The 12,325-nt window shown below is 34.4% G+C and overlaps 2 protein-coding genes and 1 pseudogene across 2 annotated transcripts; all 3 read left to right on the plus strand.

Annotated features, from left to right (window-relative positions):
* The first annotated feature begins 1,702 nt into the window (after positions 1–1,702).
* Positions 1,703–3,721, plus strand: LOC132177049 (probable aldo-keto reductase 2). Its single transcript, XM_059589258.1, has 5 exons — positions 1,703–2,027; positions 2,116–2,316; positions 2,413–2,585; positions 2,677–2,779; positions 3,299–3,721. The coding sequence occupies exons 1-5, from the start codon at positions 1,809–1,811 to the stop codon at positions 3,623–3,625; spliced, it is 1,023 nt and encodes a 340-aa protein (XP_059445241.1). The 5' UTR covers positions 1,703–1,808; the 3' UTR covers positions 3,626–3,721.
* A 2,055-nt stretch (positions 3,722–5,776) lies between these two features.
* Positions 5,777–7,754, plus strand: LOC132177048 (probable aldo-keto reductase 2). The gene is made up of 5 exons (XM_059589257.1): positions 5,777–6,117; positions 6,203–6,403; positions 6,680–6,852; positions 6,934–7,036; positions 7,219–7,754. Exons 1-5 carry the CDS (start codon positions 5,899–5,901, stop codon positions 7,555–7,557), a joined length of 1,035 nt encoding a protein of 344 aa, XP_059445240.1. The 5' UTR covers positions 5,777–5,898; the 3' UTR covers positions 7,558–7,754.
* Positions 7,755–8,461: 707 nt separating this feature from the next.
* On the plus strand, positions 8,462–10,535 carry LOC132177050 (IN2-2 protein-like; annotated as a pseudogene).
* Positions 10,536–12,325: the final 1,790 nt, after the last annotated feature.

Here is a 12,325-nt window from a genome sequence, read left to right on the forward strand (position 1 = left end):
GAAGTCACTCTTATGTTTTTCGTGTATCTCTCCAATAATGAGGTGTATATATATATATATATATATATATATATATATATATATATAATTGTCATTTTAATTTGTTGGACAATTTTACCCATCTTGAAAACACTAACCAACTCATTGTATATGAGATTATAAATTTATAAGTACAATTTCAGTGTATAAATACTAATAATGTGATGGCAATTGTAGCATCTTAAGTTTACTAAAATTAAGAAAAACTTACCCTCTTTTAATTACAGCTAAATTTGTAATGTCCCATCCAGCAACTTCATTCTCATTTTCCCCAAATTTTAAGAATAAATTACTTTTTGTTGGTATTGAGTTTACAAATTAATACCAAAATAAATGGGTGATAAGTTTACAAACTATATTACACTCTCACTCATACACTTGTCACACTCTCAAAGAATGGAAGAAGTAATTAAAGCAAGATAATATTCTTAAGAAAATTAACAATCAACTTGCTTGTTGCTACTTTCTTCTTTGCTTATAGAAAACCAACGTGACAACGTCCACACATGTCTTAAGTAGACAGTAGGACATTACAAACTCCAAAATACAAAACAATAAACAAGTCAATAGACAAATCCTACACAAAGCACTCAAGTCCTACAAAAAGCACTCAAACTTAAAAAAATCATAAAACTAATAATTATCCACCTTATCTTTAGAAGATATGTCTATGTCCACCAAATAGATTAGATATGATATTCTTTTCTCCATATCTTCATATTATCTTATCTTATCATCATCCATCATATCTTGCATCCACTTGCATTTTTATTTGATAATTTCCGCACTTTTTACTTCTTTATTCAAATACATTAGCTTCTCTTTATATATTTTTTATAACATTAAAATATTCTTATTTTTACTTTTTTTATTTTTATATTTATTTATTTTGCATAAGAATGTGTGAGATGAGAGAGAATGTCATTTTATAATTATAATAAACCACGTGGATTGCTACAGTTAAATCCAATATATTTGGTTCAACTATAGTAATCCTAATGTATAAAGAAGATATATGAAAGCTGTAGTAGATGAGTTTTTATGATTTTTTAGAGATTTTTTCTATACTTTAGGAAGGAAAGCAGCTTTAAAATAGCTAATGAAAATGCTCTATATATATATATATATATATATATATATAGTGATGATCACCTTATGCATGCCAAGTCAAGCAGGAAGCAGCACTTAATTAATGGGGCTTTACTGACAAAGAAAAACAATAACTTTTTTAGCTTCAATTGTCCTCACAAGAATCACTTTGCCAAAATCTGGAACTTCCGAGCAAAATTATAAACAACTTAAAAGCAAAATACCATCTAAAAGACAAAGAATGGAAGAACGTATACCAATTTGTTTTTTGTTTTGGTTAAAAGAGGACCCTGTCAGCTGATTGGCTGACATTTAAGTCCTTAAGCTAGAAGTGTGATTATTTCTAAAAAATTATAAACAACTTTTAAAAACAAAATACCATATAAAAGACAAAGAATGGAAGAACCAATTGGTCATTTGCTTTGGCTAAAAAAGGACACTGTCAGATTGGCTAACGTAAGCGCTTACGCTTTTTTTTTTTTTTAACAAGACATATGTCCTTACCTAGAAGTGTGATTATTTCACTTTTCTTTTGGGCTATATATGTAATGTTGGTTCTTTAATATATATATATATATCCCTCCTTCACTAACCACTCTCTCACAAATTAAGAGCCTTTTTAATCACAGAACTTGGGTTTCTGCTGCTACTGGTGTTATTGTTTGTAGAAGAAATTAGAAATGGAGGCCGGAAGAGTGGGGAGGATAAAGCTAGGTTCTCAGGGACTGGAGGTGTCCGCACAGGGCCTCGGTTGCATGAGCATGTCCGGCTCCTATGGCCCTCCCAAGCCCGAACAAGACATGATCCCTCTCATCCACCACGCCGTCCACTCCGGCGTCACCTTCCTCGACACCTCCGACGTCTACGGCCCCTTCACCAACGAAATCCTTCTCGGAAAGGTCCCATTCCTTTTTCTTCTTCTACTTGTTTCTTTTCTTGTTGTGCTCGTTTGTTCTTCGTTTCCGCTAATTGTTGGGGCGCATGCAGGCTTTGAAGGGAGGGGTGAGAGAGAAGGTGGAATTGGCAACCAAGTTCGGAATTAGCTTTGGGGATGGAAAGAAGGAGATCCGTGGCGATCCGGCGTATGTGAGAGCCGCCTGTGAGGCCAGCTTGAAGCGCCTCCACTTGGATTGCATCGATCTCTACTACCAACACCGCGTCGACACTCGTCTTCCCATCGAAGTCACGGTTCGTTTTACCTGCTCATATATGCATCCTCTGTAAAGTAAAATACAAGATGATGAATTTATGCAATTAATTAATTGTTTTCTTCTGTTTCTGTAGATTGGGGAATTAAAGAAACTAGTGGAAGAAGGTAAAATAAAATACATAGGTCTCTCTGAGGCCTCTGCTTCCACCATCAGAAGAGCTCATGCGGTTCATCCAATAACAGCTGTGCAGCTGGAGTGGTCTTTGTGGTCTAGAGATATCGAGCAAGAAATCATTCCTACTTGCAGGTGAGAGGCATCATTATCAATTACGTACATTAATTAATTCCTTTTTTTATGAGGTTATAGAATAATCAAAATCCAAATTATAATTTATCAGGGAACTAGGCATTGGGATTGTTGCATACAGTCCTCTTGGACGAGGATTCTTTTCGTCGGGGGTTAAGGCTGTCGAAAGGCTTACGGACAAGGAGTTGCTAAAGGTTTGTCGTACATCTACAAGTCAAAATAATAGATGGGATTTTTCAAATAATCTAGTTTTTATTTAATGGCTCTTGACTAACTAATTCTTTGCTGTTATTTTATTGTTGCTTCTAAAATATTTGATAATTATTTATTCTACCTGCATATGTCACATAACTGACTTTTTTTTTTTAAAAAAAAAACATAACATTACTTGACTAATTAATATATGCAAGTAATTCAATGACACATGAGGAATGTTATACACAATCTCGATCACTCACAACTTTAAATGTACACTTTTTGACGTTGTGCTAAAAATCATCTTTAAATTTGAATAAATTACAATTAAATTTTGGAGTTAATAGTAATTTGTAGTGTCATGTCAATGAATATGCATTTAAAAGTGTGAGAGTAAGAATATGTGTAACATTTTCGAAACATATTATACTGACGTTCTCGAATAATGAAAGGGATGCCAAAATTACACTCACTATGAACCTACCTCAGTTGATGTATGTATTATTTGTTGCTTGCAGTTCATACCTAGGTTCCAACCTGAAAATCTAGAGCACAACAAAATCATATTTGAGCGTGTTAATGAAATGGCAACGAGAAAGGGATGCACCCCATCACAACTAGCATTGGCTTGGGTTCATCACCAAGGGGATGACGTGTGTCCAATTCCAGGAACCACCAAGATTGAAAACTTCAACGAGAATATTAGAGCTTTATCTGTGAAACTCACACCAGAAGAAATGGTTGAACTCGAATCATTTGCTTCAGAGGATGCTGTTAAGGGTGATAGGTATTCGAATGACATTAAGACTTGGAAGGATTCTGAAACTCCACCACTTTCTTCATGAAAAATTGCATAAACATAGGCTTTTTGTTGTGTGTCTCAATAATTTGAATCCTTATAGACGTTAATATTATAATTGAAGTGTATATGTTGAGATCTTGACTGTGCTCATAATAAATTATTCACTAGAACGAATGTCAATAATATACGTTTCAAGCATTCAAGCTGGTTATTCAAGGTAATAAGTTGAATTATTAAAAAAAACTCCGCTACTTTCTTCATGGAAAGCTGCATAAGCACAAGCTTTTTGTTGTGTGCCTCAATAATTTGAATCCTTATAGATTTCGTTAATATTATAATTGAAGTGTATGTGTTGAGATCTTGATTGTGCTGATAATAAATTATTCACTAGAACAATGTTTCAAGCTTTCAAGCTGGTTATTCAAGGTAATAAGTTGAATTATTAAAAAATTATTCGAATATAATTGAACAAGACAAATTAATTTATCCTTATTAAAAGTAAACAATTGTTAAGTTTATAGAATTACCTGTCTATAATAGTATAATATGAAAGCTCCAGAGGATAATGGGCACAATAATCTATTTGAGCTTTTCATCACGACTGCAATTGGTATAGATCATCCATATATATTGGGCACAATAATATTGTTTTTGACATAAAATACATAAACTTCTTCAAATAAATAGTTCAACCTATCTTCTCTCATAGCTTGTAAATGCTACTTTGAATGTTCAACTAACTTCATTGCATTCATGATATATTATTCTCTTCATTGTAATGCTTGAGATAACTCATATGTAATCCTCAAAAGATAACTGTAAATACGAAAGTTTGAAGCTACTAAATTAGTATATTTCTTATGCTTTCTGTGTATAATATAAATCATATTTCACAAAATCTTCAATCTCATTGATGACAAGAAAAAAGAAAACATATGAATAAGACTAACAATTGCACCATAATGAGAACTCCGACATATATCTTAAAGTCTATTCATATTCATTTATTGATTCAACCCACGATTAGTAGAAGTTTCATTATTTCATAGTGCTTCAACAATTTCAACAATTTTTTTTTTATGAAGCATGTCACAACATCTGCATGATTCTCCAACAATATTAAAAACACTATTAACCAAGCTAAAACAAAGTTGGCAATTTTGATACGATTTTTGGCAACAACAACTAATTAATGTATGTTGAAGCTAGTGTGCAAAACAAAAAACATAACAAGTAGACTAGTTATTGTTCAAAATAAGTGTTTTAAATCTATTAAACTCACGCTCGCAAATTGCTAGCTCCATCATGTCATTACTTTCTCAATTTGTTAATACTTAACTTATGCTTGCTAAACAATCAATTGTCATCTTTAATACTGCAACTGTTGTATTACTAACTTGTGTAATTCTTAAAAACCATAGTCACCCCATAGGCTGACCACCTCCTCTCTCAAGAGGTGGCTGTTGGTTGGTTACCACCTGGTTTTTTTTTTTTAAAAAAAAAAATCTAAATTTTATATATTTATATATATTTTTATTAAGAGCCATATGTGTCATCATTTTATATACTAACGAAATTCGTCAAGTGTTTTGACATAATTTAACTACGGTAACTAAATTATTATTTTGGCCTAGTCTTGAACTTCCAAATTATTTTTATATTACACTAAGCAATTTATAATTTAAGCCAGCCGCATAAATAGATTTTGTATTTATTCTTATCATATATATAAGTTTATGACATTAGTTTTCAACCAAATCGTCGAGTATTTGAGCGGTTAGGCCGGCCGTGATAGACAAAGGATTTGGTACTTTGGTTGAATTGGGGATCCAAACCTTGGAAGCACACATACAAATACAACAAATACAGAATAAAACATTCATTTTAATATGCATACATTAATGTAAATAAATATATAAATATTCATTTGTTTTATTTATTTTTTAAATATTTTTGCTGGGGAAGCTCCCTTCATTTGTCCTACCTTCAATCACCCTCAAACCTTCAATGTCCCCCACTTATTGGACGCTTGCGTTAGGCCACTTCAAACGCTTAGATTTATGTGATTGACAAAGTCTTCTATCAGTAAAAATATCTCTTGCCTCTTATCTAAAAAAAATCCTAAACTGGAATATTATATTTAGATTGGCTAACGTAAGCACGTACGCAAAAGTTGGATTATTTTACTTTTCAATCCTTCGTCCGTCACCTACCACTCACTCTTAAACCTTTCGCAGCAGCCATTTTAATCGCTCAACCTGGGTGTCAGGCTTCAGCTGCTTCTGGTATTGCTTGTAGAAAGGAGAAAAGAAAGAAATGGCGGCCGTAAGAGTGGGGAGGATAAAGCTGGGTTCTCAGGGACTGGAGGTGTCGGCGCAGGGCCTGGGTTGCATGGGCATGTCCGCCTTCTATGGCCCTCCCAAGCCCGAAGAAGACATGATCGCTCTCATCCACCACGCCGTCCACTCCGGCGTCACCTTCCTCGACACCTCCGACATCTACGGCCCCTTCACCAACGAAATCCTTCTCGGAAAGGTCCCTTTTCTTATTATTATTTTATTTTATTTTTTATATTTATTTTTTCGTTGTTTGTTCTTAGATTTCGTTTCTTGAGACTCAGGCTCTGAAGGGAGGGGTGAGAGAGAAGGTGGAATTGGCAACCAAGTTCGGAGTTTGCTTTGGGGATGGAAAGATGGAGATCCGTGGCGATTCGGCGTATGTGAGAGCCGCCTGTGAGGCCAGCCTGAAGCGTCTCCAGTTGGATTGCATCGATCTCTACTACCAGCACCGCGTTGACACCCGTCTTCCCATCGAAGTCACGGTTTGTTCCTTGCATCCTCCGTAAACTGCCCCCTTAAAAAGAAAAAACAAGGTACGGACAATATAGGAATTTTTGGATAATATTGGTCGAATTAAAAAAAATTTACAAGTTTAGGAGGTATATTGTAAAAATTGAAACATCGGTGGTCGAATTACTCTAATTGAAAAATACCCCAAATTTTAAGGGGTTAAACTGTAATTTTCAAAAAAAAAAAAAAAAAAAAGGTTAATTTTGCAATTGAGTACCCCTGATTTTTTTCTTCTGTATGACCTTTAGATTGGGGAATTGAAGAAACTAGTTGAAGAAGGTAAAATAAAGTACATTGGTCTTTCCGAGGCCTCTGCTTCCACCATCAGAAGAGCACATGCAGTTCATCCAATAACAGCTGTGCAGCTAGAGTGGTCTTTGTGGACAAGAGATGTTGAGGAAGAAATCATTCCTACTTGCAGGTGAGGCATCAATTACATTAATTCCTTTTTTTTTTTAACGAAGGTTATAGAATAATCAAATTCCAAATTCTAATTTTTCAGGGAATTGGGCATTGGGATTGTTGCATACTGTCCTCTAGGAGCAGGATTCTTTTCGTCGGGGGTTAAGGGTGTTGAAAATCTTTCCAACGATGACGTTCGAAAGGTTTGGAATTTCAAAAAATATTGCCTTCATGAATTACACAACCTCATTGAAATATATTTAATAATTTCAGTCTTAGTGCTTATACGTATTCTAAAGGGTATGCTTATCAATATTGGTACCTTAGATGTCCATTAATATGTGATTCCAGTCTCAATGCTGATGTATGTATTCATGGCTCGCAGTCTCTACCTAGGTTCCAACCTGAAAATTTGGAGCATAACAAAATCATATTTGAGCGTGTTAATGAAATGGCAACAAGGAAGGGATGCACCCCATCACAACTAGCATTGGCCTGGGTTCATCACCAAGGGAATGATGTGTGTCCTATTCCAGGAACCACTAAAATTGAAAACTTCAACCAGAACATTGGAGCTCTGTCTGTGAAACTCACTCCAGAAGAAATGGCTGAACTTGAATCATTTGCTTCAGAGGATATTGTCAAGGGTGATAGATATATGTCGGGCTTTGCGACTTGGAAGAATTCTGAAACTCCACCACTTTCTTCATGGGAAGCTGCATAAGCAGACGACTTTGCTGTGTGGCTCAATAACTTGAATCCCCCCATAGACTTTGTCAATATTATAATTGAAGTACGTTAAATTCTTGACTGCTCTAAATAATATATGTTCGGTTAGAATGTTATGCTGCCTGGTTCATGAAACAACAAAACACAGATATTTGGCTAAGTAATCAGATCTTTGTTTATGATGTTGTATTATTGTTGAGAGCTTGCACACAAAGAAGTTAAGCTTAAAGTTTGAAATGAAGTAAGAGAATGCACGTAGTAAATTAAAAAATGCTTCTTATACAAACAGATCTTATCAAGATACCCAGAGTATTATAATTATCTTTCATTATGGTTAAGAAGATCTTAACAGATTGGCTAATGTAGGTTCTTACTCTAGAAGTTTGACGATTTTACTTTTATTTTAGATAAAATTAGTGTCATCCCTTCAAATTTCGACCAGAATTTTAATATTCTCTTCAAACTTTTCTTACGCAGTTTGAAGTAAACTTCATTCAACAACTCATTTACACAATTGCTGGAACATACCAACACTGAATGCCCTTTTTGACCCCCACACCATCTCCAAAATCCTAGAAATCCATCTCCCCATTATCCCTAGCCCTGACAAGCTAATTTGGACCCCTCCCCCCTTGGTATTTTCACAGTCAAATCTGCTCATGGAAGTGGACATCCCATTCCCTTGGGACATCCTCCCTTTAATATAAATTATATTAATATTGTGAAATAAAAATGTGGTTTATAATATATATTATTCTAAATTAAATGATTAACTTAATTAAAAAATAAGGTTAAAAATCACATTTTTATTATATAACTATCTCACAATATTAACTTATCATTCCAAGCCAATCAACCAAATCATTGAAAACTTAGGCCGGTCGTGAGAGACAAAGGATTTGATTACCGTCACGGCCATCCTAGATGGTCAATGATTCGGTTGAATTGGGGATCCAAACCTTGAAAGCAAACATACACATAGTACTATGGCTATCTCACAATATTAGCTGCTGCTGGTATTGTTTGTAGAAAGAAATGGCGGGCGTAAGAGTCGGGAGGATAAAGCTAGGTTCACAGGGACTGGAGGTGTCGGCGCAGGGCCTGGGTTGCATGAGCATATATGTCCGCCTTCTATGTTCTATGGCTATCCCAAGCCCGAACAAGACATGATCGCTCTCATCCACCACGCCGTCCACTCCGGTGTCACCTTCCTCGACACCCCCGACATCTACGGCCCCTTCACCAACAAAATCCTTCTTGGAAAGGTCCCTTTTCTTTTTCTTCTTCTTTCTTTTCTTGTTTGTTTGTTCTTAGTTTTCGCTAATTGTTGGGGCGCATGCAGGCTTTGAAGGGAGGGGTGAGAGAGAAGGTGGAATTGGCAACTAAGTTCGGAGTCAGGTATGTGGATGGGAAGTGGGAGACACGTGGCGATCCAGCGTATGTGAGAGCCGCCTGTGAGGCTAGCTTGAAGCGCCTCCACTTGGATTGCATCGATCTCTACTACCAGCACTTGTTTTCTTCTACATGTAGATTGGGGAACTGAAGAAGCTAGTTGAAGAAGGTAAAATAAAGTACATAGGTCTCTCTGAGGCCTCTGCTTCAACCATCAGAAGAGCACATTCGGTTCATCCAATAACAGCTGTGCAGCTGGAGTGGTCTTTGTGGTCCAGAGACGTCGAGCAAGAAATCATTCCTACTTGCAGGTGATCGAGCTACGCATCAATTACATTAATTATTAATTCCTTAATAATTTGTCAGGGAACTGGGCATTGGGATTGTTGCATACAGTCCTATTGGACGAGGAATCTTTTGGTCGGGGGTTAAGGCTGTCGAAAGGGTTACGAACTTGCGAACAAGTAGTTGCTAAAGGTTTGTACGTACATCTACGAGTCAAAATAGAGTAATGATACAATGCACACCTGGCGTGCATCAACAGTGATGCACGCCAGGCACAAAATTTTTTTTTATTATTATTTAAAAAAAAAAAAAAAAATTTTGCACTGGCGTGCGTGGCACGCCGCGTGCATTGTATCATTACTAGTCAAAATATAGATGGTCAATAGCTTCTTTTGATTTTTCAAATAAACTAGTTTTTATTTAATTAATGGCTCTTCACTAATTCTTTGCTGTTATTTTATTGTTGCCTCTAAAATATTTGATTATTATTTATTCTACTCTGCCTATGTCACATAACTGACTTTTTTGAAATAACATTAGTTGACTAATTAATATATGCAAGTAATTCAATGACACATGAGGAATGTTATACACAATCTCACTCTCAACTTTAAATGTACACCTTCTGACGTTGTGCTAAAAATCATCATTAGATTTGAATAAATTACAATTAGATTTTGGAGTTAATAGTAATTTGCAATGTCACGTCAATGAATATACATCTAAAAGTGTGAGAGTGAAAATATGTGTAGCATTTCTCGTAATACATTATACTGACGTTCTCGAATAATGAAAGGGATGCCAAAATTACACTCACTATGAACCTACCTCAGTTGATGTATGTATTATTTGCTGCTTGCAGTTCATACCTAGGTTCCATCTTGAAAATCTAGAGCACACGAAAATCATATTTGAGCGTGTTGATTTGATGGCAGCGAGAAAGGGATGCACCCCATCACAGCTAGCATTGGCCTAGGTTCATCACCAAGGGGATGACGTGTGTTTAATTCTAGGAACCACCAAGATTGAAAACTTTAACCAGAACATTGGAGCTCTGTCTGTGAAACTCACATCAGAATAAATGGTTGAACTCGAATCATTTACGTTTGCTTCAGAGGATGCTGTTAAGGGTGATAGGTATTTGAATGACATTACAACTTAGAAGGATTCTGAAACTCCGCTACTTTCTTCATGGAAAGCAGCATAAGCACAGGCTTTTTGTTGTGTGCCTCAATAATTTGAATCCTTATAGACTTCGTTAATATTATAATTGAAGTGTATGTGTTGAGATCTTGACTGTGCTGATAATAAATTATTCACTAGAACAATGTTTCAAGCTTTCAAGTTAGTTATTCAAGGTAATAAGTTGAATTATTAAAAAATTATTCGAATATAATTGAACAAGACAAATTAATTTATCCTTATTAAAAGTAAACAATTGTTAAGTTTATAGAATTACATGTCTATAATAGTATAATATGAAAGCTCCACAGGATAATGGGCACAATAATCTATTAATTGAGCTTTTCATCATGATTGCGAATGGTATAGATCATTTATATTGGGCGTACTAATTTTGTTTTTGACATAAAATACATAAACTTCTTCAAATAAATAGTTCAATCTATCTTCTCTCATAGCTTGTAAACGCTACTTTGAATGTTTAACTAACTTCATTGCATTCATAATATATTATTCTCTTCATTGTAATGCTTAAGATATCTTATATGTAATCCTCAAAAGACAACTGTAAATTGAAAGTAAATTCGAAAGTCTAGAGCGACTGAGTTAGTATATTGCTTTTGCTTTCTATTTTATAGCATAAGTCATATTTCACAATATCTTCAATCGCATTGATGGCAAGAAAAAATAAATAAAAACATGTGAATAAGACTAACAATTGCACCATAATGAGAACTTCGACATATATCTTAAAGTCTATTTATATTCATTTATTGATTCAACCTATGATTAGTAGAAGTTTCATTATTTCATAGTGCTTCAACAATTTCAACATTTTTTTTTTTTTTCATGAAGCGTGCCACAACATCTGCATGATGCTCTAACAACATTAAAAACACTATTAACCAAGCTAAAACAAAGTTGGCAATTTTGATATGATTTTTGGCAACAACAACTAATTAATGTATGTTGAAGCTGGTGTGCAAAACAAAAAACTAGTTATTGTTCAAAATAAGTGTTTTAAATCTATTAAACTCACGCTCGCATATTGTTAGCTCCATCATGTCATTACTTTCTCAATTTGCTAATACTTAACTTATGTTTGCTAAACAATCCATTGTCATCTTTAATACTGCAACCGTTGTATTACTAACTTGTGTAATTCTTAAAAAACGCAATCACCCCAAAGGCTAACGACCCCCTCTCTCAAGGGGTGGCTGTTGGTTGGTAACCACCTTTTTTTAAAAAAAAAAAAGAAAAAAAAATCTAAATTTTATATATTTATATATATTTTTTTATTAAGAGTGATATGTGTCATCATTTTATATATTAACGGAATTTGTGAAGTGTTTTGACATAATTTAACTACGGTGACTAAATTATTATTTTGGCCTAGTCGAGAACTTCCAAATTATTTTTATGCTACAATAAACAATTTATAATAGCCAACTACATAGATTGTTGTATTTATTCTTATCATGTATATAAGTTTATGACATTAGTTTTCAACCAAATCATTGGATATTTGAGCGGTTAGGCCGGCCGTGACAGACAAATTAAGGATTTGGTACTTCGGTTGAATTGGGGATCCAAACCTTGGAAGCTCACATACATATACAGATAATATACTACAAATACAGAATAAAACATTCATTTTAATATGCATACATTTGTCCTACCTTCGATCACCCTCGAACCTTCAATGTCCCACACTTATTGGATGCTTGCGTTAGGCCAGTTCAAACGCTTAGATTTACGTGATTGACAAAGTCTTCTGTCAGTAAATTTACTAGTTAAAATAGTAAAATAAAATAAAAATTTAATTTTACCTATCTATTTTTTTTTAAAAAAAAAAAACTTAATTTTATTATTTTAATTATTCATTTCTACTAATTTATTTAAAA

This window comes from Corylus avellana, chromosome ca4, assembly GCF_901000735.1.
Source record: "Corylus avellana chromosome ca4, CavTom2PMs-1.0".
Classification (NCBI taxonomy): domain Eukaryota; kingdom Viridiplantae; phylum Streptophyta; class Magnoliopsida; order Fagales; family Betulaceae; genus Corylus; species Corylus avellana.